Source organism: Equus quagga, chromosome 11 (assembly GCF_021613505.1).
Source record: "Equus quagga isolate Etosha38 chromosome 11, UCLA_HA_Equagga_1.0, whole genome shotgun sequence".
In the NCBI taxonomy this organism is placed as follows: Eukaryota; Metazoa; Chordata; class Mammalia; order Perissodactyla; family Equidae; genus Equus; species Equus quagga.
The window spans coordinates 59,811,987-59,838,760 of NC_060277.1; the positions used below are offsets into that span (position 1 = coordinate 59,811,987).

Here is a 26,774-nt window from a genome sequence, read left to right on the forward strand (position 1 = left end):
AGCAGAATTCATATGTTTCAAGATAAACCACGAGCTCTTCTTTCATTTACTATCAGTCTTGGAGCTCTTATTTCTATGGATTATGCTGCATATAATTTATCGTCTCTTTTCTTAAGAACCTTACACTGTTGGCCAGGTCACTCTCAGGTGATGTTATCCAGTCAAGGGCACCATGTTTTCCCAGGCTGCAGCAATTAACCTTTCCTTCTCATGGTATCTTCTTTGAGCAACAAATATTTATGAGCCAGACAGTGTCCTACATAGTGTGACAAGCAGAAAGAAGTATAGAATGTAGTTTTTGTTCCCAGGAAGCTTATACTTGTGGAGAAGAGATGCATACATATGAAAAGCTCATGAGCAATTGGTAACAATAGAAAAATTACAAATCGTGGTTGCCAAATGACAAATACAGGAAGTGTTTATGGGCTTTGGGAGACGATGTGAACATTCCAGGTGGGACAACATCTTGAACAAAGCCTTGCGAGCTAGACAATCAGAGGTTGAGTTGAGGTCTGTAAAGAGACCAGTTTGGCGGGGATGCTGTGTGTCCTAGAGAGAAGCTTGCAAAGGTAGCTGGAGCCAGACTGTAGAAGATATTGATGGGAAGGTATCCACTGGGCAGTCAGAAGTCGTTCTAAAGGCCTTTTAGGAGACTGATGTGATGGAGTCCCTTTGTTCAACAAATTTTTCTTTACTACTGTATGAGTTTGCAAGGGCTGCTATAACAAAGCACTACAGACCAGGGGCTTAAGCAGCAGAAACTTATTGTCTCGCAGTTCTGGAAGCTAGAAGCCTGAGACCCAAGTGTCGCAGGGTTGTTTCTTCCTGAGGCCTCTCTCCTTGGCTTACAGATGACTGTCTTCTCCCTGTGTCCTCACATGGTCTTCCCTCTGTGTCTGTGTCCTGATCTCCTCTTCTCATAAGGACACCAGTCATATTGGATTAGGACCTACCCTAATGACCTCATTTTAACTTAATTCCTTCTTTATAGGCACTGTCTCCAAATACAGCCACATTCTGAGGTATTAGAGGTTAGGATTCAACAGATGAATGGGAGGAGTACAGAGGAAAGGATAGAATTCAGCCCATAATAGCTACATTTAAGGTACAGTGCTAGGCACTTGGCATTATTCACATGAATGACACTTGGACCCTGCCATCTTGTATCTTAGAGGAGACAAGACATGTACCTACAAAATGATATGTTCCATCAGAAAGAACCTCTTGGAGCTACAGATAAAATGTTCAGTTTGTTTAGCAGAAGGAGCAGTTATTTCCAATGGTGAGAGAGAGAGCAGGGGGGCCCCTGAGGGTGGCCTTGGTGATAGGAACAGTGTAATGATTTTCAGCAGGTGGTTGAAAGCTTGGGAGAGAGGTCAAAGCTTGAGTGACAGATTTAAGAGTTCCTGGTTTACACAAGCACTGAATCCGTGTGATTACATGAGAGCTCTGCAGGGGAGAAAGGATGTCGCAGAGAAGTGGTCCGAGAACAAAACTTTGCGCTGGAAGTGATGAGGAGTAGTTAGAGAGAAAGGCGAGGGGTTAGGAGAGTGGTTGGCCAGAGAAACTAAGCAGAGAAAGTAAGGCGAGGGTTTCAAGGAGAGGGATGTCGGGGAGAGGTCTCATCGTTGGCTTTGAGAGCGCAGTTTCATGAGGGCAGCTAGGGCCAGAGACAGAATACAGGGGCCACTGTGAGATTAGGTGGGCGGGCAGTGGAGGGAGTGAGCAAGGCCACTGTTGAATACATTTGGCCGTGAGTGTGAGGAGAGGGTGGGAGGGCGCCAGCTGGAGAGTACCCCGTTGGGATGGGATGGGAGAGTGGCGGTAAAGACAGGAGGTTTTAGAAGAATTTGGGCGATAATTGGGTGTGTCTCCAGGCCACAGGAAAGGGGCTGGGGAAGAGGGAGAGCGATGGGGGACCTGCAGAGAAATGGGAGTCCAGAGGTCAAGGTGCAGGAGAAGGAAGGGTTTTCAGGGCATGGCAGGGGGCCTCAGTTTACAGAGGAGGAACCAGCGAGGGATCCAGGTTTATGCAATTTGGGGGACCCCCTGTAAGAAACAAGCATGTAAAATCAGTCCTACAAGCCTGCCAGTGCTCCTTCCTTGCATGTGAGATACCCTGATGCTTGAACTGATTAGCTTCAAGGCAAATCCTCCACTAGCAGAAAAACAGCTCTACGAGATTAATAAGGAGAGACAGTGGGAAGATAAAGAGGCAGGGCAGACTGATGTGAGGAGGGAAGTTAGGGCCACTCAAACCTCATGGCCTCGCTTTTCTCAGAGTTACACACAAATGTGTACGGGTAAATACTTAACCACAGGTGATCTGGGGCGGGGGCGGTGAGTGCTCTGATTTGTAGCATTTGCCCATTCCTGGGGTGTAAATCCTCGCACCCTGGCTGATTTCAGCTGGAGTTGAGAAGAGATGCACACAGTCAGCTCTCCAGGGCAGCAGCACACGGCAGATTCCCAGGCTGGGCTGGGAAGGAGCAAGGCTCGGAGAATCACCTCCCCATCCGAGAGGCTGAGGCGGGTGCCAGGTGCCAAAGGGACAGGCAAGAGGCGGGAAGCAGGCTGTTGAGGGCACAATGCCAAAGCCTCGGGCATTTGCTTCTGTTCATACAGATTCTGCAGGAGATTTTCCAGACTGAAATGACCATAGAATCCATCAAGAAGACCATCAAGGACAAGTCTGCCTTCCTGAAGGTGGCTCAGACCAGACTAGACGAGCGGACGAGGAGACCGAATGTAGAGCTCTGCCGAGACATGGCTCAGTTACGGTGAGGAGGCGGGAGTGCGCCCTTTGCAGGAGGGGCCGGCTCCAGGCTCGGGACAACCCACCAGCCCCACTGCGGCTCTGAGCTCTTCATAAAAAGGCACTTTCTGCCAACACACCGGTAATATGGAGGAGCATGGTAATGCTCATCGCGTAGGTGCGTTGCGGGGCTATTGGTTAATGGGCGTGGAGTTTCAGTTGGGGATGGTAACCACTCTTGAGACAGATGCTGGTGATTGCGCAACATCGTGAGTGTACTGAATGCTGTGAACTGTACACTTAAAAATAGTTGAGATGGTAAATTTTGTGTTATGTATATTTTACCACGATTTTTAAAAAAAGGAAATGATATCAGCAAGTGTTAATAAACATTAAGCCTCATTGAGTGGGGCCAAGGTGGCCTTTGGGTTCCTCAGCACTTCCCTGGAGTCTTTGCAGTTTCCAGAGTACCCCTCTTACAGGCAGTAGAGCGCGCTGGCTTGCTGTGTATTTCTCAGGGCCGGGGGTGCACATCAGAAAAGGGACTTGTGGTACTGATTCCACTGATCCCGGTCTATTTGCTCTCACCCATTTGTTCTATTGGCCTCTTTGGGCGGTTAATATCTGCTCTCTCGTCAAGACCGTCTTCGTGATCCCCTAAAACCCATGCTGATCTCATTTAGGCTCATTTCAGTTTGCTCTGTGCTCAGTGGAAATTGAAAACAGCTGGTCTTCATCAAGCACGTTGCCCACATATACATGGCAGGAGGAATCCGCTGCCACAGTTTATCTACTAAACACTGGGTGTATTTTATTATTATTATTTAACTTTGAAGATTCCTTTTAGGATGAGCTTGTAAGGAACTGGCCAAGATTCCACCCCCCACCCCCTCTGGCTTCGTTTCCAATTTCCCGATACCTGCCTCTGCCTTTCTGGATTTCATCACTGCTGTTCTTAGTCATGAAACGCTCTGCGCAGAAGGAAATTAAATTTATGGAAACTGGAGGAACAAAGGGCAGCACTTGAACTCCAAAGTCCTTTCTGGTGCAGTGGGGATGCCACGAGCCTTGTCTTCTCCCTGTCCTGTGATAGAATTCCCTTGTCATCATGAAGGATTTATCTGAGGGATAGACTGACTTCCAGCTCCACCGGAAAAGCCAGTGGTGGGTCGAGGCTGAGGATTTCCCGGAGGGAAAGAAAGGGTGATCTTTGTGAGGCCAAAAGTAATGAAAATGATAGTGATGGTGCTAATAATAATAATAGCTGCTCCCATTTACTGATCTTACTCTGTGCTGGGCACTGTCCTGAGCACTTCATACTACCTCATTCATTATCTGCATTTTACAAATGAGGAAACGGAGGCAGCAGTGGGGTGAGTGGCCTGGCCCAGCTGGCACCCGGAGGCAGGAAGGAGAGCCGCAGTTTGAACCCTTGCCTGTCCCACTGCAGAGCTCTATCCACTACACCCACTGTTTGCTTCAGCTTCTCCTGTCTTCCACATTGTGCTTTCTCCATCCCCCTGTCAGGTACCTGATCTCACCTGACCTTCTCAATGCCCATGTGGGATGCGTTAGCAAGGCAGGTGCTGTATCTTCATCTCTCTCTCAGAGGACAAACTGAGGGTCACAGAGGAGATGTTACTGCAAAACACCCTACAAGTATAGCATGCTTCTTGTCTGTGTTGGATGCTAAGAAGCATGCTTTAGAATAGAATTTATGCAAATACCCTTCATCTCTGTTCTTAGCTGCATTTCTCCTGGTAGAGGCCATTGGCAGCTAGGAATTCACCTGAGCTACATGTTGCTCAAAATGGGTTCCATAGAAACCCTACTCATATACAGTCCATAATTTGGGATAAGCTGCTCTCTGCCCCAGAGGCTAGGCGGGCCCCCAGACAACCTGTCTGCAGTGTCTCTTTGCTGCACAAGAGCCTGGTAGTGAGAGCACGCCCATTTGGCCAGTTAGGATTAGGTCACGAATCGTGGCTTTATTCAAATATTATTAGGAGAAGCCGAGCTGAAGTTTCATTCTCTGAAAATTTCTGCAGAGTCATCGAAAGTAGAGATGGGGATAAATAAATTGTTCAGACTGCCATTAGACAAACACAGGGTTGCTTTTTAGAAGGGTTTTGAGTAGTGGTCTAATTTGACTTTGGAGTTCTCAAACAATGAGGCATTCACGGCTGCTTCTGAGAAGCTGAATGGTTTTTACTCTTCTCTCCCCCTTCACAGCTCAATAGAATTGGCTTTTCCTTTGCTTCCTGTTCACTCTGTGGTATGTCTATTTCCTCTGCTCCTTTAATTGACTTTAGGACAAAACCTGCTTTTGTTTCTGTAAAGATTTCTTGCTAAAATATCATTGCCAAAAATACGGTCCCGGAGTAACAACAGCGGAATGTAGGATTATTGCTGGGGGAGGGGATTATGTTCCTTCTTAACTGATCATTCTGAAAGCAACCCTGTGGCTATCGAGATTAAGAAAAAATTAAAGACCATAAACTCAGGGGCGTGAGGACTAAGAAAAATTGCTGTTTTCGTTTCAAGACTTTTATTTTCATTTAACATTTTCTAAACGGGTTCTTTGAAAAGTAATTCTAAACATTCTTGGCATCTTTGGTGGCAGGCCAGCCCAGGCTCTGCTGTACTTAAATAATCTGGATACGTTTTTTAAAAACTACGGTAGCCTTATTTGTATTTGCATGCAAAATGTTTTTCAGTTCTGTAATTCCCCAAAAATGAATGGTTTCAGCAGAACAGCTCTCTGTGATCTGCCAAGAACAAGGAAGCCGAGAGTGAAATGTGGCCTTGAAAGATGATGAAAAATGTATTTCTAATGGCGAAAGTTGAGAGAAGTGTACGTCTCCTGGCTGTGTTCACACGGCAGCAGAAAAACAACTGGACATTAACCGCCTGCATTCTGTGTGTCTTGAATTCCCTTTTTTAGTTAAACATTGATATTCTAACACCTATGTATTTTCAAAAGTTCCCTCAGAGATCAATTTCCCACTAGACTAGTATTTGGCTGCGAGGAGTAAAGCCTCATCTGTCATCCTGCTCCATCTCCTACCTTGGGGTTCAGGGTTCCTTTTGAAGCCAGTGGACGCGGCCCAGGGAGGGCGGGAGACGAGAGGCAGGCCCCGCTCGGCTATAAACAAACCGCTGTCGTAAATCCCAACGCCAGCCAACGGCAGCAGCCTCTCCGAAGGTCTGTTTCTTTGCTCGTGATATTTTATACCCTGGGATCTTCAAAAGAGACTTTCTTTTTAATCCAACTTGATCTAAACAACAACAAAAATATGCTTTTAGATCAGATCTCAGATTTTGTGTTTACCAAGCCGATACCAAAAGAAACTTTGGCACTAAAGTTTCAATGCCTTCCCTCCTCAATGAAAGTAAGAAAACAGTACAGGTTCTAAGATGAAAGGAGATGGTCTGGATATGTTTTCATGGCTTGTTGTTGTTTCTTCTTCTTTTTTATTTTTTGTGAGGAAGATTGGCCCTGAGCTAACATCTGTGCCAGTCTTCCTCTATTTTGTATATGGGATGCTGCCACAGCATGGCTTGATGAGCAGTGCTAGGTCTGTGCCTGGGATCTAAACCTGTGAACCCTGGGCCGCCAAAGTGGAGTATGTGAACGTAACCACTATCACCAGGCTGGCCCCTTGTTGTTGCTTCTGTGAGCCTTTTTGGGGGCCCTTTGGGGTGCCCTCCCCTTCTCGGGCTGGCTGCAGGTGACTAGGAAGCCGAGCCTCCAGTCTCCCTCCAGTCTATGCTTCCTCTACATCAGCTGGGCTCTGGTTCCTGTTCTTGGAAGCCCCTGTGGACTTGGACCTCTGGGCAGCTCCCTGCCTCCCATGGCCACCTCCTTCACCTATGACGTGGAAGTTTGGTCTCGAGCAACAAGTAGTTTTTGCATGTCTGTCGACTATAGGAGGGGCTGTGGATGCAGCCGAGAGCAAGGCTGGCTCAGGTGGATGGTGCTTTTGCGGAGTTGATGGCCTGCAGGGCACATGTAGTCAACAGGCAATGACAAACACCCTGATGGCTGCAGAAGGGTTGGGTTCTTGAAACACATGACATCGGGCAGCGGTTAAGGGAGGAACTTCTCAAAGAAGTGTCTGTCCGCCTGGGCTTTGAAGATGGCATGAGTTAGCAGGATGAAGAGCCCAGTAAGGGCCTTCTGGTTGAAGGGGTGGGAAGGGTAAAGGCCCTGAGGTGAGACACAGAGCAAGCGCATTGGAGAACACACCTGCAGAGCAGGAGGGAAGGCTGCAGCGGGCGTGATGAGGCTCTGTGGGAGACAGGAATAACAGGATTTTACGATCGATCGAAGGGCGTGGGGGCAGGAAGAAGAGAGCGGAGTCAAGATGATCAGAAGGTTTTTGGTTTCAGCATCTGCAAGGATGACATCACCATTGCTTTGAGATGGGACCTGCAGGCGGCCTGGGGTGCCAGTGATGCATCTGCTCTGTACCCCACTTGAGCCTGTGTCAGCCACAGACTAGCATATTCCCCAGTGAGCGTGTCCCCAAAAAGTGAGCATGGCGGAGCGGTCGGAGGGAGCTCCCAGACCATCATCAGCTGATTTCTGTGCTGTCCCTCGAGGTGTGACGTTCGCCCCGTTGTGGGGTTGGTCTCTAAAGGTCAAAGAGAGTTCAAGTCCCTCTAAACTCTGCTTCCTTTTTGGAAAGTATTTGTGTTCTTTCTGGCTTTAAGCATAGTATCTGTTTCTGATAGAAAAAAATCAGAAAATGAAATAAAAAATAAAACCCATCCTCAATTCTTCGTGCCATCGAGGGATAACCAATGTTAGCATTTTGTTGTATTTGCCACCAGGTACATTTACAAAATTGTCATCATGCTGTATATAGGATTTTAAATCCTTTTTCAACCAACACTGTATTGTGAGTTTTTTTTCCCTATGGGAAATACAAGTTCTTTTCTAAAAAGCATTGCTTGCGTGGCATTCCATCACCTGGCTATAGCATCCATCACCATTAGGCGTTACTGTTGTTTCCTCTTGTTCTCTCACAACATTACTCAATATAAATAACACTTTATACTTTTATATCAAACTTTTCACCTTGCTTATTTTTTTCCTAAAAGTTTGTTAAATTTCACAAGTAAGATAGGGATACATTCTGATTTTGAAGTGAATTCAAGTAATACAGATCTACATGGAATACAAAATGCCAGTCCCCTTTCCTGCCCTCTCCTCCCCGCCCCCAACCCAAACAACAGCTGCTAATTTGGAGCATCTCCGTAAAAACAGTAACTATTTGTCCCTTAGGAAAACGAGAGTATGGAGGGTTTTGAGTAGAAAAATTATTGCTTTGGTGCCATCTTAGTATTCCCTGAGAGCCCACTTTGTGCTGGCACTATACTGGCCCCTGTGGTAGGGTCGCCAGCTTTTGCAAGTTGAAACATTGGATGGACAGTTAAATTTGCATTTCAGATAAATAATGAATACTTGTTTAGTATAAGTATATCCCAAATATTACATGGAACACTTACATTAAAAATACTTACGCTAAGTAAAAATATTTATACTGAACATTATTCAGCCTTAAAAAGGAAGGGAATGCTGACACATGCTACCACATAGATGAACCTTGAGGGCATTATACCGAGTGAAATAAGCCAGACACAAAAGGACAAATACTGCATGATTCCACTTACATGAGACACTTAGAGTCGTCAAATTTATAAAGACAGAAAGTAGAAGGTGGGGGGCCAGGGGCTGCGGGAAGGGGGGCTTGTTTAATGGGGACAGTGTCAGTTTTGCAAGATGAAAAGAGTTCTGTGGATGGTGGAGATGGTTGCACAACAATGCAAATGCAGGTGATGTCACTGAACTGGACCCTTAAAAATGGTTAAGATGGTGAATTCTGTGTTGTTGTGTATATTTTACCACAATTTTAAAAAGCACTTGTACTAAAAAAATTACTCATTTATCAGAAATTCAAATTTAACTGGGCATCCTGTGTGTTATCTGGCAAGCCTGCACTTGGGGACTATAAACAGAAATGAGATGGTCTTCCCCAAAGGGGTCCGGGAGCTGAAGTCAACTTCCCGGGTCTCTGCTTCTGCCCTTTCCTCACAGAGCGCTGAGAGCGTGGAGGCAGGAAATGGGACCCAGTTCCTTATTACGGCCCCTGAGGCTCCTTATTTCCTTCTTAGCTTCCTGGATAAGTGTGCGAGGCATATAAACCTATGTGGGTGGTGTGCCCGTAGGGAGGGCAGTTCATCAGTGCCCTGGGCTCAGTGTCCTTGTCTGTAAAACAAGGAAGCTGGGCTTGATGACCTCACATTTGTTTTCCAGTTGACAAGTTCTGTGAAGCTGTAAAATTGCCTTGGTATAATGACTGTAACACGGTCTGGATATTTTTCTAGGATCACGAAACCCTTTTCTCTCTCTAGGGACAGCCACATCCCTATTTGTTCACTGCCACTGTTCTCTTTATATTACCGTATACTTTAATTCATTTCATGCACCTCCAGTCCGCTGATAAATGAACCCCCAAATAAAGAAAACCTTAACTTTGAATCACTGGTTAAAATTTGATGAATTTGGAGTTGAGTTTTCAACCAACTGGAGGCAGGCAGGAAAGCTGCATAGTAATTAAAAGCAGCTGATGGGTAGTTCCATGCAAAACTGTAAGGAGAGTTACCTAAACTCCTTGTACCTCAGTTTCCTCATCTGTAAAATGGGGATAATCATCGTCTCTACTTCATGGGGTTGTTATGAGGATTAAATTGTCTGATCATGTAAAGTGCTTAGGATGGCACAAGTATAGTATGGCACCATGCACAAGTATTACTTCCTTTGCAACTTTGCAATATGAAGTAGTTTGACGGTCTTGTGACGTGCATGCTGCTGGGGGCTCCAGGTGCGCCCAGTGCAGCGGCCACACCTCCAATAGGAATTCAGTGACCACGCCCGCCCTCATTCAGCCAATAGCCTCGGGAGTGTGACCTCTGCTAACGTAACCGGTGCTTCTTCCCTCACGCAGCCTTGTTAACGAGGTGTACGAGGTGGACGACACCATCCAGACCCTGCAGCAGCGCCTGAAGGACGCGGAGGACACCCTGCAGTCGCTGGTCCACACCAAAGCCACCCTGGAGCATGAGCTGGCCGTCAAAGCGAATTCCCTGTACATCGACCAGGAAAAATGCATGAGCATGCGCAAGAGCTTCCCCAACACCCTCCGGCTGGTGGGCTTCTGTTAGGGGCCCCGCCAGGAGCGGTGTTGTTACTCCTCCGGAAAGGCCGAGCCGGAGCCCTGAGTGCTGATATAGCCACTATTAAAGGACTGTGTTGATAGAAATGTCCCGATCTCCTGTCTTGGAAAGCCTTTTGTTTGTGTCCAAGCCTTAATTCTCTACTATTTGCTAGGCTTCTAGGCTACTTGAAGAATTAAAGAAATATAATCAATCTAATAGGGAAGGTGAAAAAGATTGTTTGCGTTATGCTCTGTGTAGCGTGATTGGGCTGGACAGGAGAAACTGATCTCTGAGGCGGTGGGGCAGGAGTCACAGCAGGGTGTGCTTTGAGCTCTGCCTCAAAAGAAGCACGGAGAAGGAGAGAGGCCTCTGGTTCTGTGGCAGTTGGTGTGGTGTGAGCAAAAAGACAGGTGGACAAGTATAGAGCGCACTTGGAACAGTGGTAAGTAGACCAGCTTGACCGTGACTCCTAGGGGGGAATAGGAAGAAGTACACTGAGTGAGATGCCTGGAGAATGGGGGGCCTTCAGCTCCAGGAGTGGGAGTCAGGGGAGCTGGTGGGCATCTCTGAGCAAGGACATGGGCTTATGGAAGCAATGGCTGAGCAATGAAAACTTGAATTGGACAGAGGGCGGTGGAAACAAAGAAAGGGGAAGTGCAAAACATAGAACAAGCCAGCAGGACTGGTAACTCCTCACCTGTGGGCGGAGTGCCGAGGGGTTCCGGCGAGTGGAGGCGCTGACCCCAGATGGGCTGAGAAATGGGACATTGCCTAAATTCTAGGAGGGCCTAGGGTATCTCAGGGGTTATTTTTTTTTAATAACTTTTTCTTTATTACAAACAAAAAATATTTGCATGACACATAGTTTGGAAAATAGAGAAAATACACACATACAACTCATGGAAAGCACACATTACCATAACGCCCAGAAATAATCGCTGAGGTCTGTCAACATTTTACTGTGTATGCTTTCAATCCTTTTGCCGTGACTGTATGCGTGTATGTCTATTTATATAAATAGGTAATATGTAATGTTTATATTTATTTACCAATATTTAATGTGTTTATATTTGAATGCGTCATTAATATATTTGGGACCACACTGCTGGTTTGTAATCTCCCTTGTTCAGGTATTACAAATGGATTTCCATGTCATCAACTTTTTATCCACAACGCCCTTTTTTAAAACCTTCCCTTTCTGTCTCTAAAAACAGTAAATATTGCTTGTGGAAATTTCAGAAAATCCAGACAGACAAAAGAAGAAAATAAAAATCTTCCATATTTCTAGACTAACCAGATATTTTGCTATATGTAGATTTTATTTCTCTATTTATGTATTTTCCTTTCAAAAGTAGAATTATTCTGAAAAAGTAGCCAGCACTCATAAATCACTTACTATGTGTCAGATACCATTCTCAGTGCCTTGATCACCTCAACTCATTTATACTTTTTCCATTTGATAGTACGCACACTTTCCATGTCGTTAAACATCTTTTCACAACTTCGTTTTTTTTAAGGCTTTTTTGATGAGGCAGATTGGCCCTGAGCTAACATCTGTTGCCAATCTGCCTCTTTTTTTTTTTTCCTCCCCAAAGCCCTAGTATATAGTTGTATATTCCAGTTGTAGGTCATTCTGGTTCTTCTATGTGGGATGCCACCACAGCATGGCTTGATGAGCGGTGTGAAGGTCAATGCCCAGGATCCAAACCAGCGAACCTCGGGCTGCTGAAGCGGAGCGTGTGAACTTAACCACTTGGCCACAGGGCCAGCCACTCAAAATGTCATTTTAATGGCTTTGTATATTCCATTGTATTGAGGTTCTAGAATGTTCTATAGCCATTTCCCATTACTGGATATTTATATTGTGCCTTACTCTTCTCTGTCGTAAACAATGTAGCTGTGATTTAATCTTGTTAGCTACATGTTTGCAAACGTCTTTAATATTTTACTTAAGATAAGTTCCTGGATATGGAATCGTTAGATCAGAACTTACGCACATTTTTAAAAGGGCATTTACAATGTGTTGTCAAATCGCCCACCTGAAAATTTGTTACTCTCACTCCGGCCAACAGCCTGTGAGAAGGCCTGTCTTTCTGCACCTCTGATTACCCTTTGTTATCTTTGTTTTACTCTTTAATAGCATAAAAATGTCTTCCTGCTTTAACATCTTGTTCTTTGGGAACTGGTGATGGGGAACGCTGTTCACCGGGCCCTTGGATTTCTTCCGTTAATTGCTTGTCCTTGTTATTTGCCTGTTTCCCCTGAGTGTTTACCTTTTTCTCATTTATTTTGGAGTTCCCTGTATATCAATCATATGATACTTCCGTCATTTGCACTGAACCCATATTCTTCATATGCCACTTGCCTTTTCATTTTGTTTATGGTTTTCAATGTACGGAGGGTGCAGTGTATAAATGTTTCCTTTATGATTTATGCCTTTGGAGTTACACCAGGAAAGCTCTTGCTCATCCCAAGATTATTTACTTATAATTTCTCCTAATTCCTTTAAAGATTTCTTAGCTCACATTTACCCATCTGTAATTTCATTCGATAGGATGTAAACAGCGTGCCGGCTTTGAATCCTTTCATCTAGAAGCTCTGAAAGGGAAGATGAGATTACTGGAGGGGAAGGTTTTCTCTCGCATTTCCCCCTGCTTGTGTGCGCCCCTCTACTATTAGCGCCTCCCTCCATATCCTTGCGTTCTCCTTGCTCTGCCCTAACCACTGTCCATTAACCCCAAACCCCATTTCTGCCTCTCTCTCTGTTCCTTAAAAGCTTTTTCAGACTTTGGTTAGTCAACTTCACAGAACATCTCAAAATGCTGGCAGAGCTGACATAAACATGATAAGCTTGGGCTCGGGCTATTTTTGTGGTCTCAGTATATCATTTTAGAGATCAAATTGTAGGTTTTGTCATTCTCCCTTTGCTTCTAATGGAAACAAAGATATATAAGTGCCACTAAAGCACTCAGCAATTAGAGCAATCAACTGTCGATAGTCATCATTTTTAGACAAAGTAAGAATAAACGTAAATTCCATGTCTCTTGATTGTTATAGGTTTTGGGGGAAATCTTACTGCCTTTTTCCATGAATTATAATTTTTTTATCTTTTTTGAGGAATGTGTGCTTGTGGAGTCCTTTTACTTAGACATATGTTCCCTGCATTACAACATTGTGATGGGAAGAAAAGGTAGTTAAGACATAGGAAGAGGCTAGTTTTCTTATTATTTTGGTAAACTGTGGGCAAGGCCAAATTCCGCAAATACACATTTGGTTTCTAGTCTAAAATGTTGGAGCTACTTCACGAGGGCAAATATCTAATGCTGAAATCCACGAGCAGCCAAGACTCACAAAGAGTGGTCCTGTTTAAGAATCACAGGACTGCAAATAGCAACACGTGATCCAGCTTGACATATTCAGGGCCAAGCTATGTTTAATATTATGCGGCTTTAAGAAGAGCTGCTGGAATGTCAAAGGCTTCCACCTACCCAAGCGTCATTCAGATTTAGAAATGTGTGTAACTGCCCCTAAATAGCCGAGCCTCCTATAATTTTAGTAATTTCCATTTTTGTCTCTGGAGAGTGTTGTCATAAACACCTCAACTGGCACTTTCGGGTCCTGAGTTCATGCCGGAAATAGCTGAGGTGGGGTCTGGTTTTAGGTTATAATTTTTGTTTTGCAGTGAATACAGGAATGGATTCCTTCCCTTTGTGTGCAGGGTGGACCCAAAGCACATAGAGTGAGGTGGGGTTACTGCTCATCTTTGTGCCCCAGTCTTCCCTTTCCGTCTCCACTCTTCCAGCCCTGGCCCTTACACTGTTCCCATCAGCACTGAACTCACCACTGACACGATTTCGAAGACCAGCCTTCTATGCAGAGCGCTCTGATGGTGTTTTCAGAACCCTGTATTCGTATTTGTGCATTCATGGGAAAAGGAGACAATATTTAAACTCTTCATCAGAGATGGAAAGTTTATTTCACCTTGAGGACCAGCTCTTGCCCTTGGTAGTGCTTATTTGCAGTGTTGAGAAGGATTCTGAGACCATGTCTGAGCTTAGACAGATAAGAATCTAGAGGTCCGATAGGGTAGTCTAATCTGCAGAGTCCAGGATGGAGCAGTGGCAGCACAAATACTGTCATCCCTGCTCTCAACAATTTGAATTCTCCCTCAGCTCACATCTTTATCTTTTAACATCATTCCCTTTTGTGATCTATAGCCCATTCCCTGAAGACCTTGCTGTTTGCTAATTTTGCTGGGAGCTCATAGGAGACCCTTTCTGCTGCCAAATTTTTCTTTTTGGTGAGGACCTTCTAAAGAGCTCACCATGACCCGAAAAGCAACTCTGGGGGCTTCATGGGAGAGTAAGGAGGGAGCCCCTTGGGGGCAGTAGCCGTTCACTGCTATTCTAAGTGGTATCCTATTGTGTATGGGAACCATAAGAATTACTTTACTTCTCAATGGCTTTCTTTTCTCCCTGGAAAGTGAAGTGATTTCATTGGACTAAGTTTCAAAGTTCTCATCTGGGGTGTTTGAGCCGTTCAGTCACTCAGACATAGGACACTTTCCCTACCTCCCTCAAATAGTGATTTGCTTGCCCGAGAACCTGCTCTTTATGGAAACCTATGTATTTACTGATAACAAAAATCTATATGTGTATTGAGGGATATCCATTGACTTATTTATGACAAGCTGGTGGGTTTCACCTCCCAACCTTAGCCCACTCAGTGTGTGTAGCAAAGACAGAAGCTCTTTAAGAGAGATGAGGCCAAGCAACCAGAGAGGAAAATTATAAGCCAGAGCCACAGACATGACCCCAGAGGCACCCCTACCCCCCACCGCTGCACCACAGTCTGAAGATTGAGGCATTGACACTTTAAAATAGTGCTGTGTGGAGCAACCGACTTTCCTAGTTTACAACAGTAGATGTAACAGACATTTCTCAGGGTCTTGAGGGGAAGTAACTGTGCCTCCAAGTATTCACGTCCTTGCAAAATTTCACCCTCCCCCTCTTGCATGTGGGCTGACTCTCTGATCACCAGAACCAACAGAATACATTGTAACACTGTGCCAATTCCAGCCTTAAGAAGGCCTGGCAGCTTCTGCTTTTGTGCTCTTGAAAGCTAGCTGCCATGTAAGAAGTCTGACAGCCATGCTGTGAGGAAGCCCAAGCAGCTGTGTGGAGAGGCTCTTGTGGAAGAGAACCGAGGCCCCAGCCAACAGCCACAGATAAGCTCTCAGGCCAAGAGTGCACTGACTGGCAGCCATGTGAGACACTGGAATCTTTGCTCTCCTAGTGCCTCAGCCGACGCCATGTGAAACAGAACTGCCCATCGACCCATGGAATCATAAGAAATGATAAATTGTTGTCTGAAACTGCTAAGTTTTGGGATAATTTTTTATGCAACAATAGGCAACCAAAACAAGTTTTCACTGGCTTGTCGGACATCGAATACCTGGAGAAGGGAATCTAATGTTGGTTGAGTGCTTACTGTGTTCCCATCGTATAATATGACAATCTCATGAGATAGTTAGAGTTGCTAGTTGCACATGGGAGACGGAGACTCAGAGAGTTTAGGTGACCCCACAGCGGCTGAGCAACTAGCTGATTACTCAGATAGAACATGGGAGACAGAGTGAGTGTTCAGCCTCCTTAGCTGACACTAGGATCTGAGCTCCTAACCACCGTTTTGTACTTTAATTGGTCTCCAAGAGGCTATGCCAAGCAGTGGTTCTCCTTCTCAGCAACAATAACAAAAATGTGTAAAATGATTGCATGGATGGATTTAGAATTGAGCCCAGATGTGTTTAAAAATTTTTTAATTTTGGAAAATTTGTGTAAAATTAGAGCATGAGTGGGATCTAACTTCGAGGTCATTGATCACATCTTGAGGGTGATGCATCTAATGATAATGTTAGTCAACCTTTGCTGAGCAGAGGAACTTTACATATGTTATGTCATCATCACAGCTATTCTCTAAGGTGCACACATTTCATTATTTACATTCAAAAAAGGAGGAAATTGAGACTTAGAGAAGTAAAATAATCCAAAGTCAAACCGTTAGTCAGTTGCAGAGTCAGAGAGGTTTGCTTCCAGACTTTCATTGTTACTACATTGCCTCTTTCTAAGCTGTTTAAAATGAATTGGCCATTCTCAAAAGTTGCATTTTCTTTTAAAGAAAATTATTTTAAAACCGTGTTAGTTTTCCCAACAGACATTCGTGAGGATACACTATTTTGAACAATCAATATCATCAACACAATAAATTAATTTTACCATAGTAACACGAAGTCCTAGCTCTAGATGTCTCTGATTCCATCCTTAAGTAGAATTTAAGGATAATATCTGAGTGTATACTCTGTTTTGTCAGATAGAAGAAAAAATCTCCCACAATTCAATAAAAGGCTCTCAATTCTAGAAATCAAATAATTGTTCCTCATTCAAACTCTTCTAGCACCCTTTTGGCCACACCCATTGATACTGATAGATTTCAGGATTGCTTTCCACATGCCTGGTTTCTCCTAAGGAGCATTCAGTCCCAAATGGGAAGTGATTGTGTTTAGTGAACACTTACACCAGCATTTTGGCTCAAGTTAATTAAAACAGATTCTTTCCCGTATATGTGCATTTTGGATTATCATCTGAGCTAAAGTTATAGCCACAGAAATAGCTAACTTCCTCTAGAGAGAAAAGACAATTTAAAACTGGGTCCCTCCCTTTCTTACCTTGATTTGGATTCTCTTAATCTCATCTTGCCATTTTTAAGACCCTTAACTCACAACATATTTCTTTGCTCATATAGAGCTCAGGATACACAAGAATGTATTAATAAAATGAGTACTAAGCATTGTGGAGTAGCAGTGTTAGGAATGTAGAAAGGAGTCTAATTATGAAATATAGAGACAAGGAGTCGATGAAAAGCCCAAATCTACAGACACAGAGTTATCTAATGAGAATTTTAAGAGTCGTTTGAATTCTGTTTGGTTGGTACTCAGGATGAGTGAGTACCTTCGTAAAGGATAGAAATTTTGAGGTGTATTTATTGTTCAACCTTCAAGAAGAAGAGGATACTGTTTTCTCTTACGGAGGGGAAAGCTCACAGGCTCAGGGATGAAACAGAAAGATCCACTGGTGGTGAAATAATGACCATCTCTATTGGTCAGCTTCATGATAAGGGAAGCTCCTCTAGCAAGATTAGACAAAAGGGATTGAGGGTACTAAATGGTTTCTAGGGCCACTGGTTAAGCTGAGGAAACAGTGGTTGGCTAACCTTCCTGAGTAACTTCCAAACCACGTTGCTAAACTAGGCCACCAAAGAAGATGCTTTTATCAGGACCGGGAAATTTCCCATTGAGTTGAGAAGCCACTATACTGCTATCAGATCCAGAACTATTTCTATTGGGATCAGAAAGTAACCTCTGCTAAATCAGGAAATGGTAAACACAGCTGCCAATTCCAGGAGCACGACTCCTGTCATCCATAGAAGCAGAATTCACACCTCGCATCCTTCCTCTTCCCGCATAAGTGAGTTCCAAAGTCAAGCCTCATACAAGTACGACCTGACTAGTAAAACCCAAATCACACCCAAAACCTGAGCTGCAAGAAGCCTGGGAAATGTAGTGTTTTTAAAGCTTTTGGCTTCCAGAGTATAGTAGGGCATATTTAGGGCATAGCACGGAAGGTTTGAGTAGGTACTGAGGGAGCCAAATCACCATCCCAACTAGGATTGTGCAAAGATGGCACTTGGGTGAGACATTGTTTGGTCTGAAGCAACTCACTATGATTAAGAGTTTGGACTTATTTTTGAAGAGAGATCACATTCAAAAATTAAAAATTTTACATTCATTCAAAATTTATAATGGTTTTGAATGAATGCACTTGTTTAAAAAGATTATCAGGCCTGTTACTTAAAAAGGAAGCCACTTGCTGAAGGCAAAATTACACATACTGGAGAGAATACTTTGATTTTTTTTTTTTTTTTGGTCACTTAAAACTTTCCTATCACACTGATCTGAGAGTGTCAACATGATAAAGTGATTATTGGTAGGAGTTTTGTCCCTGCTTTACAGAAGAGAATATGAGGGTATTTACATTCTTACTGGGTGTGTGCTTCTGAGCTATACATGAAACAGCAATTTGGTTTGTTTTCAGTCTACCTATGTGAGGAGTGTTTTGAAGACAGACAAATGGTTAGTTTCCGTAAGAATTTTAGCATGAATTATGCTAAGATAGAGCTATCTGTAAAATACAAAATCAGTTTGAGGTGAGGAAACCTACCAGGAACAATGCAGAAATGAGATAACCACATGATGGTTTGCTCTGCATGTGGAGCAAATCTATAACCAGGAAAAGAATTGAGGACAGTGCTGCCTTATTAGTTAAACTTTGCCATTGGGAGCCGATGGTGGTAGTCATTAGTGCTATACATCAAATTGTTCCCAGCTTTCCACCTCCCTGGCCCCCTGTAGATGAATAGATCCATGTGACTAGTTCTGGACAACGAGTTATGAGTAGAAGGAGTGTGAGTCACTTCAGGCTCCAGTATTTAACAGGCAGTGTGAAACTCTCCAAAATTCTCTTCCTTTTGACATGATGTACTAGTCAGGGTTCTCCAGAGAGACAGAACCAATAGGACATATATATATAAGTATATATATGGGGAGATTTATTATAGGAATTAGCTCACACCGTTACAGAGGCCAAGAAGTCCCATGATCTGCCGTCTGCAAGGTGGAGACCCAGGGAGGCGAGTGGTGATTCAGTCTGAGTGCAAAGGCCTGAGAACCAGGGGAGCCGATGGTGTAATTCCCAGTCCAAGTCCAAAGGCCGGGATTCCGGGGCCTGTTGGTGTAAGTTCTCGTCCACGTCTGAAGGCCAGAGAACCAGGAGCACCAGCGTCCAAGGGCAGGAGTAGATGGATGGCCCTGCTCAAGCAAAGGGGGAATGAATTTGCTCTTCCTCTGCCTTTTTGTTCTCCTCAGACTCTCAATGGATTGGATGATTCCCATCCACTTTGGTGAGGGCCATCTTCTTCACTCAGTCTGCTGACTCAAATACTAATCTCTTCCAGAAAGACTCTCACAGACCCACACAGACACCCAGAAGAAATGTTTTATCAGCTATCTGGGCATCTCTTAGCCCAGTCAAGTTGACACATAAAATTAACCATCACACATGACAACCAGCGACCTGAGACAGTCCTTGTACAACCACACTAAACATAACCAAGCTGCTGGTCCACCATGGCCATATTACATGAGTAAGAAATATATTTGTGTGCTCTTAAGCCGCTGACACTTTTGGGTTGTTTGTTACCGCAGCCTAGCCTAGCCTAGCCTTTCCTGACCAATACAGCAGCCATAAGAAACAGCCAAATGCAGGAACTAAAGGGAGAACGGCCGTTTTCCACTGTGAAATTCAGACTCCTTACTTTCCCAGAATGCAAGCAGTAGTGCTGACTAAGCAGTTGGGGATGTGCCCACCCCATCCTTAAAATGGCAGGCTAAGATAAAATCTTTTGCATTTATTTAGGATTGGAAATAGGACATGGCAAGGCCTTCCAAGCACAGAAGGAACCAGCCCAGAGGTGCAGGTCTTTCCAAGTCTACACAAGAGCCAAAACCACCCAGGGCACTTTAGTGTCAAAACTCTCAATGGCTCTAGAGCTGGCGTGGCAAACTCAAATGCCTATGGGGCCAGCCAGGAGACATAAGTAAAGCTTATTTAAGTTTCCTGGTATAACCTCTGCTCTAAGAAAAACAGCAGTGCAGTCGTCAGGATAAATGGTTTTGTTTCAGGGAAACAACAGAGAATGTGGGGGTGCTGGAGAGCAGGCCTGGAATACACTGAAGTGTGCATGCCCAGTCTAAAGGAGGGAGCCACTATTCTGCTCTGGCCAATTATTGCTGAGCTCAGCTGTGGCCCTGTGCAGCTGGAGCTTCTGTGCCCTGCTGCCATGGTTATTGAAACCCTTGTCAGTCAGGAGGCTTGAGGAGATGAAGGGGGACGAGACTGAAATCATAATATATCTTCAGATGCTTATTTGACAAAGCAACTTAATAATGGTGGAAGGGGTGGGAACACAGATTTAACCTGGAGCTTAGGTTTATTATATTCACACTGTAAATTATAGTGTTTATGGCCACATTGGGTCTGAGATGAACCAACTCCTGAAATGCAAGAATGTACCAATTGGGACAGGTAACATTATGTGGTTTTAATTCACTGCACTTATACAAAGTCCATTAGAAAGTGGGAGATTGGATCAAAGATCATTCAGGAGAGCTAAGACATATAAAATAATTTTAAAAGTATGTAGTTGTTAGAAATCAAGAGATAGGACCTAACCCAGGGTGCAATACACCTACATCCGTGTCTAAAAGTAGAGTGATAATGTAAATTAATTCTATTTATGAGAAATGAAAGGAGCTTGACATTCTCTAATGTTAAGTTTGAGATGGCAACAGGACAACCAGAGGGAAAGGCACATGCAGGCTACACAGAGTTGAAGGACTTCATACAATCCCAAACTGGCCATTTTGAAGGACTTGGTGGCACCTTTCCCTGCATGACTTGACAGAAGGCTGCATGGTTAGAGTGGAATTGGGGGATGCAGAAACACAAAATAAAAATTTGAAAACCAGATTGGGGTTACTGAAATCACACTGGCTGAGTAAAGAGATCAAAACACATAGAAAATTAAACTTGTCAACAAAATCAATCCAATGATGAAAGCTCAGTAAAGTCAGTTATGTGACTGATATATCAAGGCAGCTGTTTACTTTTAACATTAAAACTATCTATCTGTACTTTCTTTTGGCTAGGACATCCTATTTTTTAAGGATTTGAGTTTTAAATTTTGTATGGCCAGGCCAATGAAGCAAAGGACTTATATTTTATATTTTAATATTATTTAACATTATATGATAACATAGAAACACATTATTCTTTTAAAATAATGAAACGTTACAGATGAGGCTAACTCCTCCTTTGACCTTTCCCCAGTCCCAGCCTCTCTCTCCCCAGAGGTAAGTGCTATTATCAGTTAGGTGAGACAGTCTCATGTTTGTAATTGTAAAGGCTGCTTTGTTTGGCCTTTTGGAAGCACTTACTATGTCCTTCAAAGCAGGAGTTAAAAACCCATAGGTTTTTAAGAAATATACTAATTATTTTATGTAACCATTAAAAATCCCTAAACAAAATGTAAACAAGTGAAATCCAGTGGCAAGCGAGAAGAATACACTGAGACCCAATAGGAATGGAAGGATGGTTCAATCCTAAGTAATCCAAACCTTGGCTTTACTCTGTCTCTCTGCTTGCTGGCTAGTTGAATCCCTGATGGAGAGCAGAGCAAACTCTATGGGGTGAAACTATGCTAGGAACTGAGATTTGGGCTGGGGACTGTGAAATGCTCTCCTCCAGAGTCATCTTCCTCCTGTTCCCACCAATCAATTCTCTGAAGACATAGTATACAGAAAATTGCAATTCATTCATTTATTCACTCACTCATTAAACAGAATTTTATACTGTGTGGTAGTGCTGTATTTGACTCTGCATCATATCTAATATGATAAACAAAATAAACATGGTCTCAGCCCTCATGGAGCTTACAGTCCAGTGGATTACACTGACAATCAAATAGTCACACAAAGAACTAAGTCAATTATGAGAATTTCTGAGAGGGACTGGACTTTTAAAGACTTTCTTGAAGTTGTGACATTTAAGCAACTATCTGAAAGATAAGAAATCAGTATGAATGTGGCAGGGGTGGGAAATCCCCTAAGGGTATTCTTGGTAAAGAAAATCGCATTTTAAAAGACTGAAAATTTGAGTAGCTATATACAGGAGTTAAACATGGGTAGGGCTGGTTTCATGGGCATGAGACCTGTACAGCTATTCAGGGCCCTGGGCCTAGAAGGGCTCATGCTTGGTTTAATGTTCTAGGGGTCATCATCTTTAAATTCTTAATAATTTTTTAACAAGGAGCCCTGCATTTTCATTTTGCAATGGGCTCCTCCAAGTATGTTGGCAGCCCCAGCTGTGGGAGTTTGATCTTGGTCCCATCTGTACTATGTAGCCATTGGAGGGTTTCAGATAAGGAGGGACATAATCTCAATTCCTAAGCTACCACTCTGGTTGTGATGTGAAGAATGGAAGAGTGGACATGATTGTTGCCCTTTAGGAACTTATAGTACGCTGGTGAAACCAAATCTGGCCAAGGGGTATTATTAAAAGCAACATGTTGTGGAAGTATATTGAAGAGGACCCTGGGACATTAAGAAGAGGGTCATCTAAGAAAGTCTCCTGGTTGGGAAAAACTGTAATCTCTTACACAGTTCCTCCCAGTCTTTTTTTCTGAGTTAAATACCATGCAGTTCCCTTTGCCTCTTCAAATCAAGGTTCCATTTATTAAATCAATTAAGCAGCTTAAAGATCTAAAAACCACCATCTCCTATTTGGAGCCTTATAATATCTTTGGGAATTACCTCATGTCTTTGGCTTAATGCTAGAGAGACTCACATAGGGTGGGGCTACTTTTTCCTCTCCCTTCCTATCATTCAATGAGCCCAGATAACTCCCAGATGATTATGATGAGGCTTTTCTGTTGTTTATTTGAATCTCCACTAATCTAACTCCTCGGATACACTGTAGTACATCCCATTTGGTTGTCTACTCCACTTAATGTGGCCGTGTTTCTGTGGTCAGTGAAGCCTCTGTTCTAGGCATTTCCCATAAATACTATTTCATGACATTACTGCTAGCCACACCACCCTTATCATGGAGTTTTTATCTATCAGCGCTGTCCAATAGAACGTTCTGCAATGATGAAAATCTTCCATATCTTCTCTGTCCCAAATGGTAGCAACCAGTCACGTGTGGCTATTGAACACTGACTAGAGCTCCGCATGAACATTATGACACTAAAGCTCAAGAAAGTTATTTAGTTGTTCAATGTCACAAAGCCAGAATCAGGGAAATTTGATATAGACCCAGATATCCTGGCTCTCAGTGATCTTTTCTCTATAGTAAGAATGTGTGGTCTCATACAACCATTTATTTGCAAAGTTTTATAGAACATCTATTGACTGTAGTAAGTATTTTGGGGGTGCCAAGAAATAAAATAGCTCCATTGGGTCAAAAAGGGGTGAGCCATAGGAAGACAGAATCACTTTGTTGACCTCTAAGAGCAAAGAAGAAGAAGGTAGAGTCCTCATGTGGACCTCCTAGAGTGACAAAGAAGGAGTGGAGGGTCCCTGTGTTCACCTGTAGCCATCCAGCAGTGACACGACTGCTGTTGAACAAGATGTGTGAAGTTCTGCCTCTGTGCTCAACAGGCAAGGCTCTTGATCACTGAAGTTCTTTAGTGCTTGACATACAGAGGCTGGTAAATCTCACAGGTTGTGCCCCTCCAAGGTCTTGGATTTGGTGAGAATCAGGTAAATAACCTTCCCAAACTCACACAACTAATGAGAGAACAAGTTCAGATTGAAATCCAAATGCTTTTGACCTAAATATTAATTAGGGTTCCAGTGGGTGCAGGTGCTACCAACAGTTTTTGCACTGACTCTGGTGGTCCTGAGTGCCAGGCTAAGAAACCTGGATTTGATCCATTGACAGCAGAAAGCCAGAGAAGCTTTTAATGAACTTCTCAATGGAAGCTATTGAAGAGGTAGGAAATAGGAAGAAGCAGCACATGGTGGTGCTAGAGTGGAAAGAGGGGAGGGCTTCAAACCATGTGTCAAAGTTTTGTAACTTAGGGGCTCCTTTCTCTCACACCCAGAAGATGTCTCAGAGGTGCCTTGGACGATGGTGGCATTGGAATGTCAAGCAGAAGAAATGTTCTGGGAGTCCAGAGGAAGATGAGCAGTTCATTTTCAGATCAGGAAATGTTAACTGATGGTAGACGGAGCTGTGAAATATTCCACTGGTGCTTGATGAGCGTAGGCATGTGAGCTAAACCTCACGGACTAAACCACTTCGTGTTCTTTGGGTTTGGGAGGAATGAAGTTAAGTAAAGTGTGCAAGGCCACCCAACCATTCTTGGAAGAGAAGTGTGTACAGAAAGTACAGGAAGAACAAGGAGGCAAGGGAGGAGGCAGAGAAGTTGCCCCCAGAAAAGTCAGAGGAGGTCCAGAATAGGGCAGTAGCCATAGAACGTGCAGATGAGTCCAGGCAGTCTGGTGAAGATCAGAAACAGACTTGAAGGGCATGAAGGAGGTCGCTGATAACTTTTAATGGTTCTCTTTGGGGAGCATAGGCCAGCCAGATAACACAGAGATGGAAGGGAAAGAGGAATATGTTCCACAGATAACAGGGGTTGACCCCCAGTGAAAGGAAGAACAGAAATGCACCAACCGGAAGAACACAAAGAAGACAATGCAAATTTCTTCCAGATAGAAAAAATTGGTTCACTTTTGAAAGCATAGAGAACGATGCTGATGGAGAGAGGGAGAAATTAAACATATTGGAAGAATCATATGGCATGTATTATCTCATAGTGATAGATGAATTTCTTGATAGCAATTTTAAAGTTATTGTAAGGTAAGACTTCTACCAATATCATTTTTAAAAACGTTTCAGTCATTGTTACTTGTTTATTATTCCAGAAGCAGTGTTTTTAAACTATAGTAATTAAAACTAGGATAGGCAGACAGATCAATGAAATCGAAAGCCCAAAAAGAGGTCCACATACATATATATATATATACACACATATATGGATCTAATAAAATCAACACTTCATAATAGAGGCAGAAAGAATGGATTCTTCAATAATTGGCTATTGAGAAAAAAATTGTAATGTAATTTCATGTGCTATACTAACAAAGTCTAGATGATTGTAGATTTAAATAAAAACAAAGTACTAAAATAAAATGTAGGTAAATTTAATAGTAATCTAAATATTTCAAAAGCATAAAATTCTAACTCACAGTTATAGGTCAATGAAACTAAAAGCAAAGCACCTGATGGAGAACTAAATAGCTATGGTGAGAGCCCTTCCATCCTCAGCATCTATTCAAACATCACACACAATCAGTGTATGGTAAACTCAAAAGCTGCGAGGTAGTGATGAATGGCTCCTAACGTACTTTTTGGTTAAATTGAGCTCTGAAAGTTTTCAAATTCTGTGGCATCATTTGGTTACAGTTCTAAAATATTGTCTACCCAAAAACATGTCATCTTTCTCTTCTTCTAGTAATTGAAAAATTCATCAAATATCGGGAAGGAGTCAAATTCCTTGTGATTAAGTCATTTGCACCAAATGTTCATCTCTTTAAGAATCATCATAAATTGCCAAATAAGGTATTCCACATGCCACATGGGCACATCACTTGACCTCACTGAGATAGCCTTAACTGATATTATCAATGCCATGAAGTAAGGTTTAAAAAAACCCAAAAACTCACTCCTAATTTCAAATATTCGTTTGAGAGCCTTTTATCCAATACAGTCTGTGTGGAAAATAAAGTCTTGCACTTCCTGCCAATACTTCAAACTGTGTGCTGGAAAGACATACCAAATGGGCACCGCTTGATTTTAATTTCCAATTTGAGTGTATTTCCTGTGCTATTGCATCATGATTTGCGTGCATGATGTTGAGTACTGAGAAGACGGACGTTTGGGAACACCTATTTTCATGGCGACTCCCTTCCTCAGCGCTGACTTCGTCAGTGTTCCACGCACTGTGATCCCAACACACATTTTCCAATCCTCACCATGACTCACACAATAATTGTTAACAAAAATAAACACTTCTTCTCCTTACTACGAGTTTCCAACAGAAAAATGTCACCAGCCTCTTCATCCTTGACTATATGTCACTGATATTCCAAGAGTGAGTTCAAAGTTGGTACATCAGTGGTTTCATCCAACCACAAACCAAAAACAAACATAAGCCTTACTACCACCCCTCATGACATTGTTCTTCCATACTATATGCTACTAATACTCTGCTTCACTCTACTTGTGTCTGCTGATTAAGGAATTCCATCACCATGTATCACTCAGGATGGGCTAAGTCATGCTGCAGTAAGAAATGACCCCCAAGTCTCATCCAGCAAAAGTTCAGGTCCTGGGCAGGCGAGTCAAAGGCCCTGCTGTGTGTCCTCCTCACTCTGGGACCCATGCTGGTGGAACAGCCATTGTTGGAACCTTGACCAGTTGTCACAGCAGCAGAGGGAGAGAGAGCATGGGGAATTGCACACTGGCTCTTAAAGTTGTTTTTCCATTCTCATTTCTCTGCCTGAAGCAGGTCACGTGGCCATGCCTAACTTCAAAGGCAGCAGAGAGATGTAATGCGGTCATGCACACAGAAGGCAAAGAACTGGAAATAGGTAGTGAACAGTACTAATGACTTCCACATGCTCATTCAGCTGCCTCTCTGAGCATAAATGTGTCAAGAGCTATGAAATTGGTTTTACAAACTTTGGGAAAATATTTTGACTCAAATCTGTTTATGCTTTTGAGAAGGCTTTGAATGTTGGCTTTGAAGTTTTAAACTCCTTAGATAAAAACATTCATTTTAAAACTGAAAAGCAATATTTTGTGCTTGTTCTAGAAAAAGTATTCTTAATGGGTTTATTAAAAAGGTCACTGCTGGAAAATGATGCAAAATGTTTTTAATCCTTTTTAACAAAGTTTCTAAACAGACAAATTACTGCAGAATAGGAACAAATTCCCTGGTTCATGAAATCCAATTTAAAAATTAATTGTCAGGCTTCCCCTTCAACTCGCCAGTTGGGGTCGTCTGCAGGAAGTCGACTTGCCTATCGCTTGTTGTGGCACATGCAGATTCA

General features: G+C 43.1%; 1 protein-coding gene across 3 annotated transcripts in view; it reads left to right on the forward strand.

The window, feature by feature from the left end:
• TEKT3 (tektin 3) overlaps nucleotides 1–10,091 on the forward strand; it is a 41,172-nt gene extending 31,081 nt beyond the window's left edge. For all 3 annotated transcript variants that reach the window (XM_046674682.1, XM_046674684.1, XM_046674683.1), the window contains 2 exons: nucleotides 2,626–2,780; nucleotides 9,769–10,091. In XM_046674682.1, the coding sequence (XP_046530638.1) occupies nucleotides 2,626–2,780; nucleotides 9,769–9,985 (372 nt within the window). In that variant the 3' untranslated portion in view covers nucleotides 9,986–10,091. The remainder of the gene's footprint in view (nucleotides 1–2,625; nucleotides 2,781–9,768) is intronic.
• Nucleotides 10,092–26,774: the final 16,683 nt, after the last annotated feature.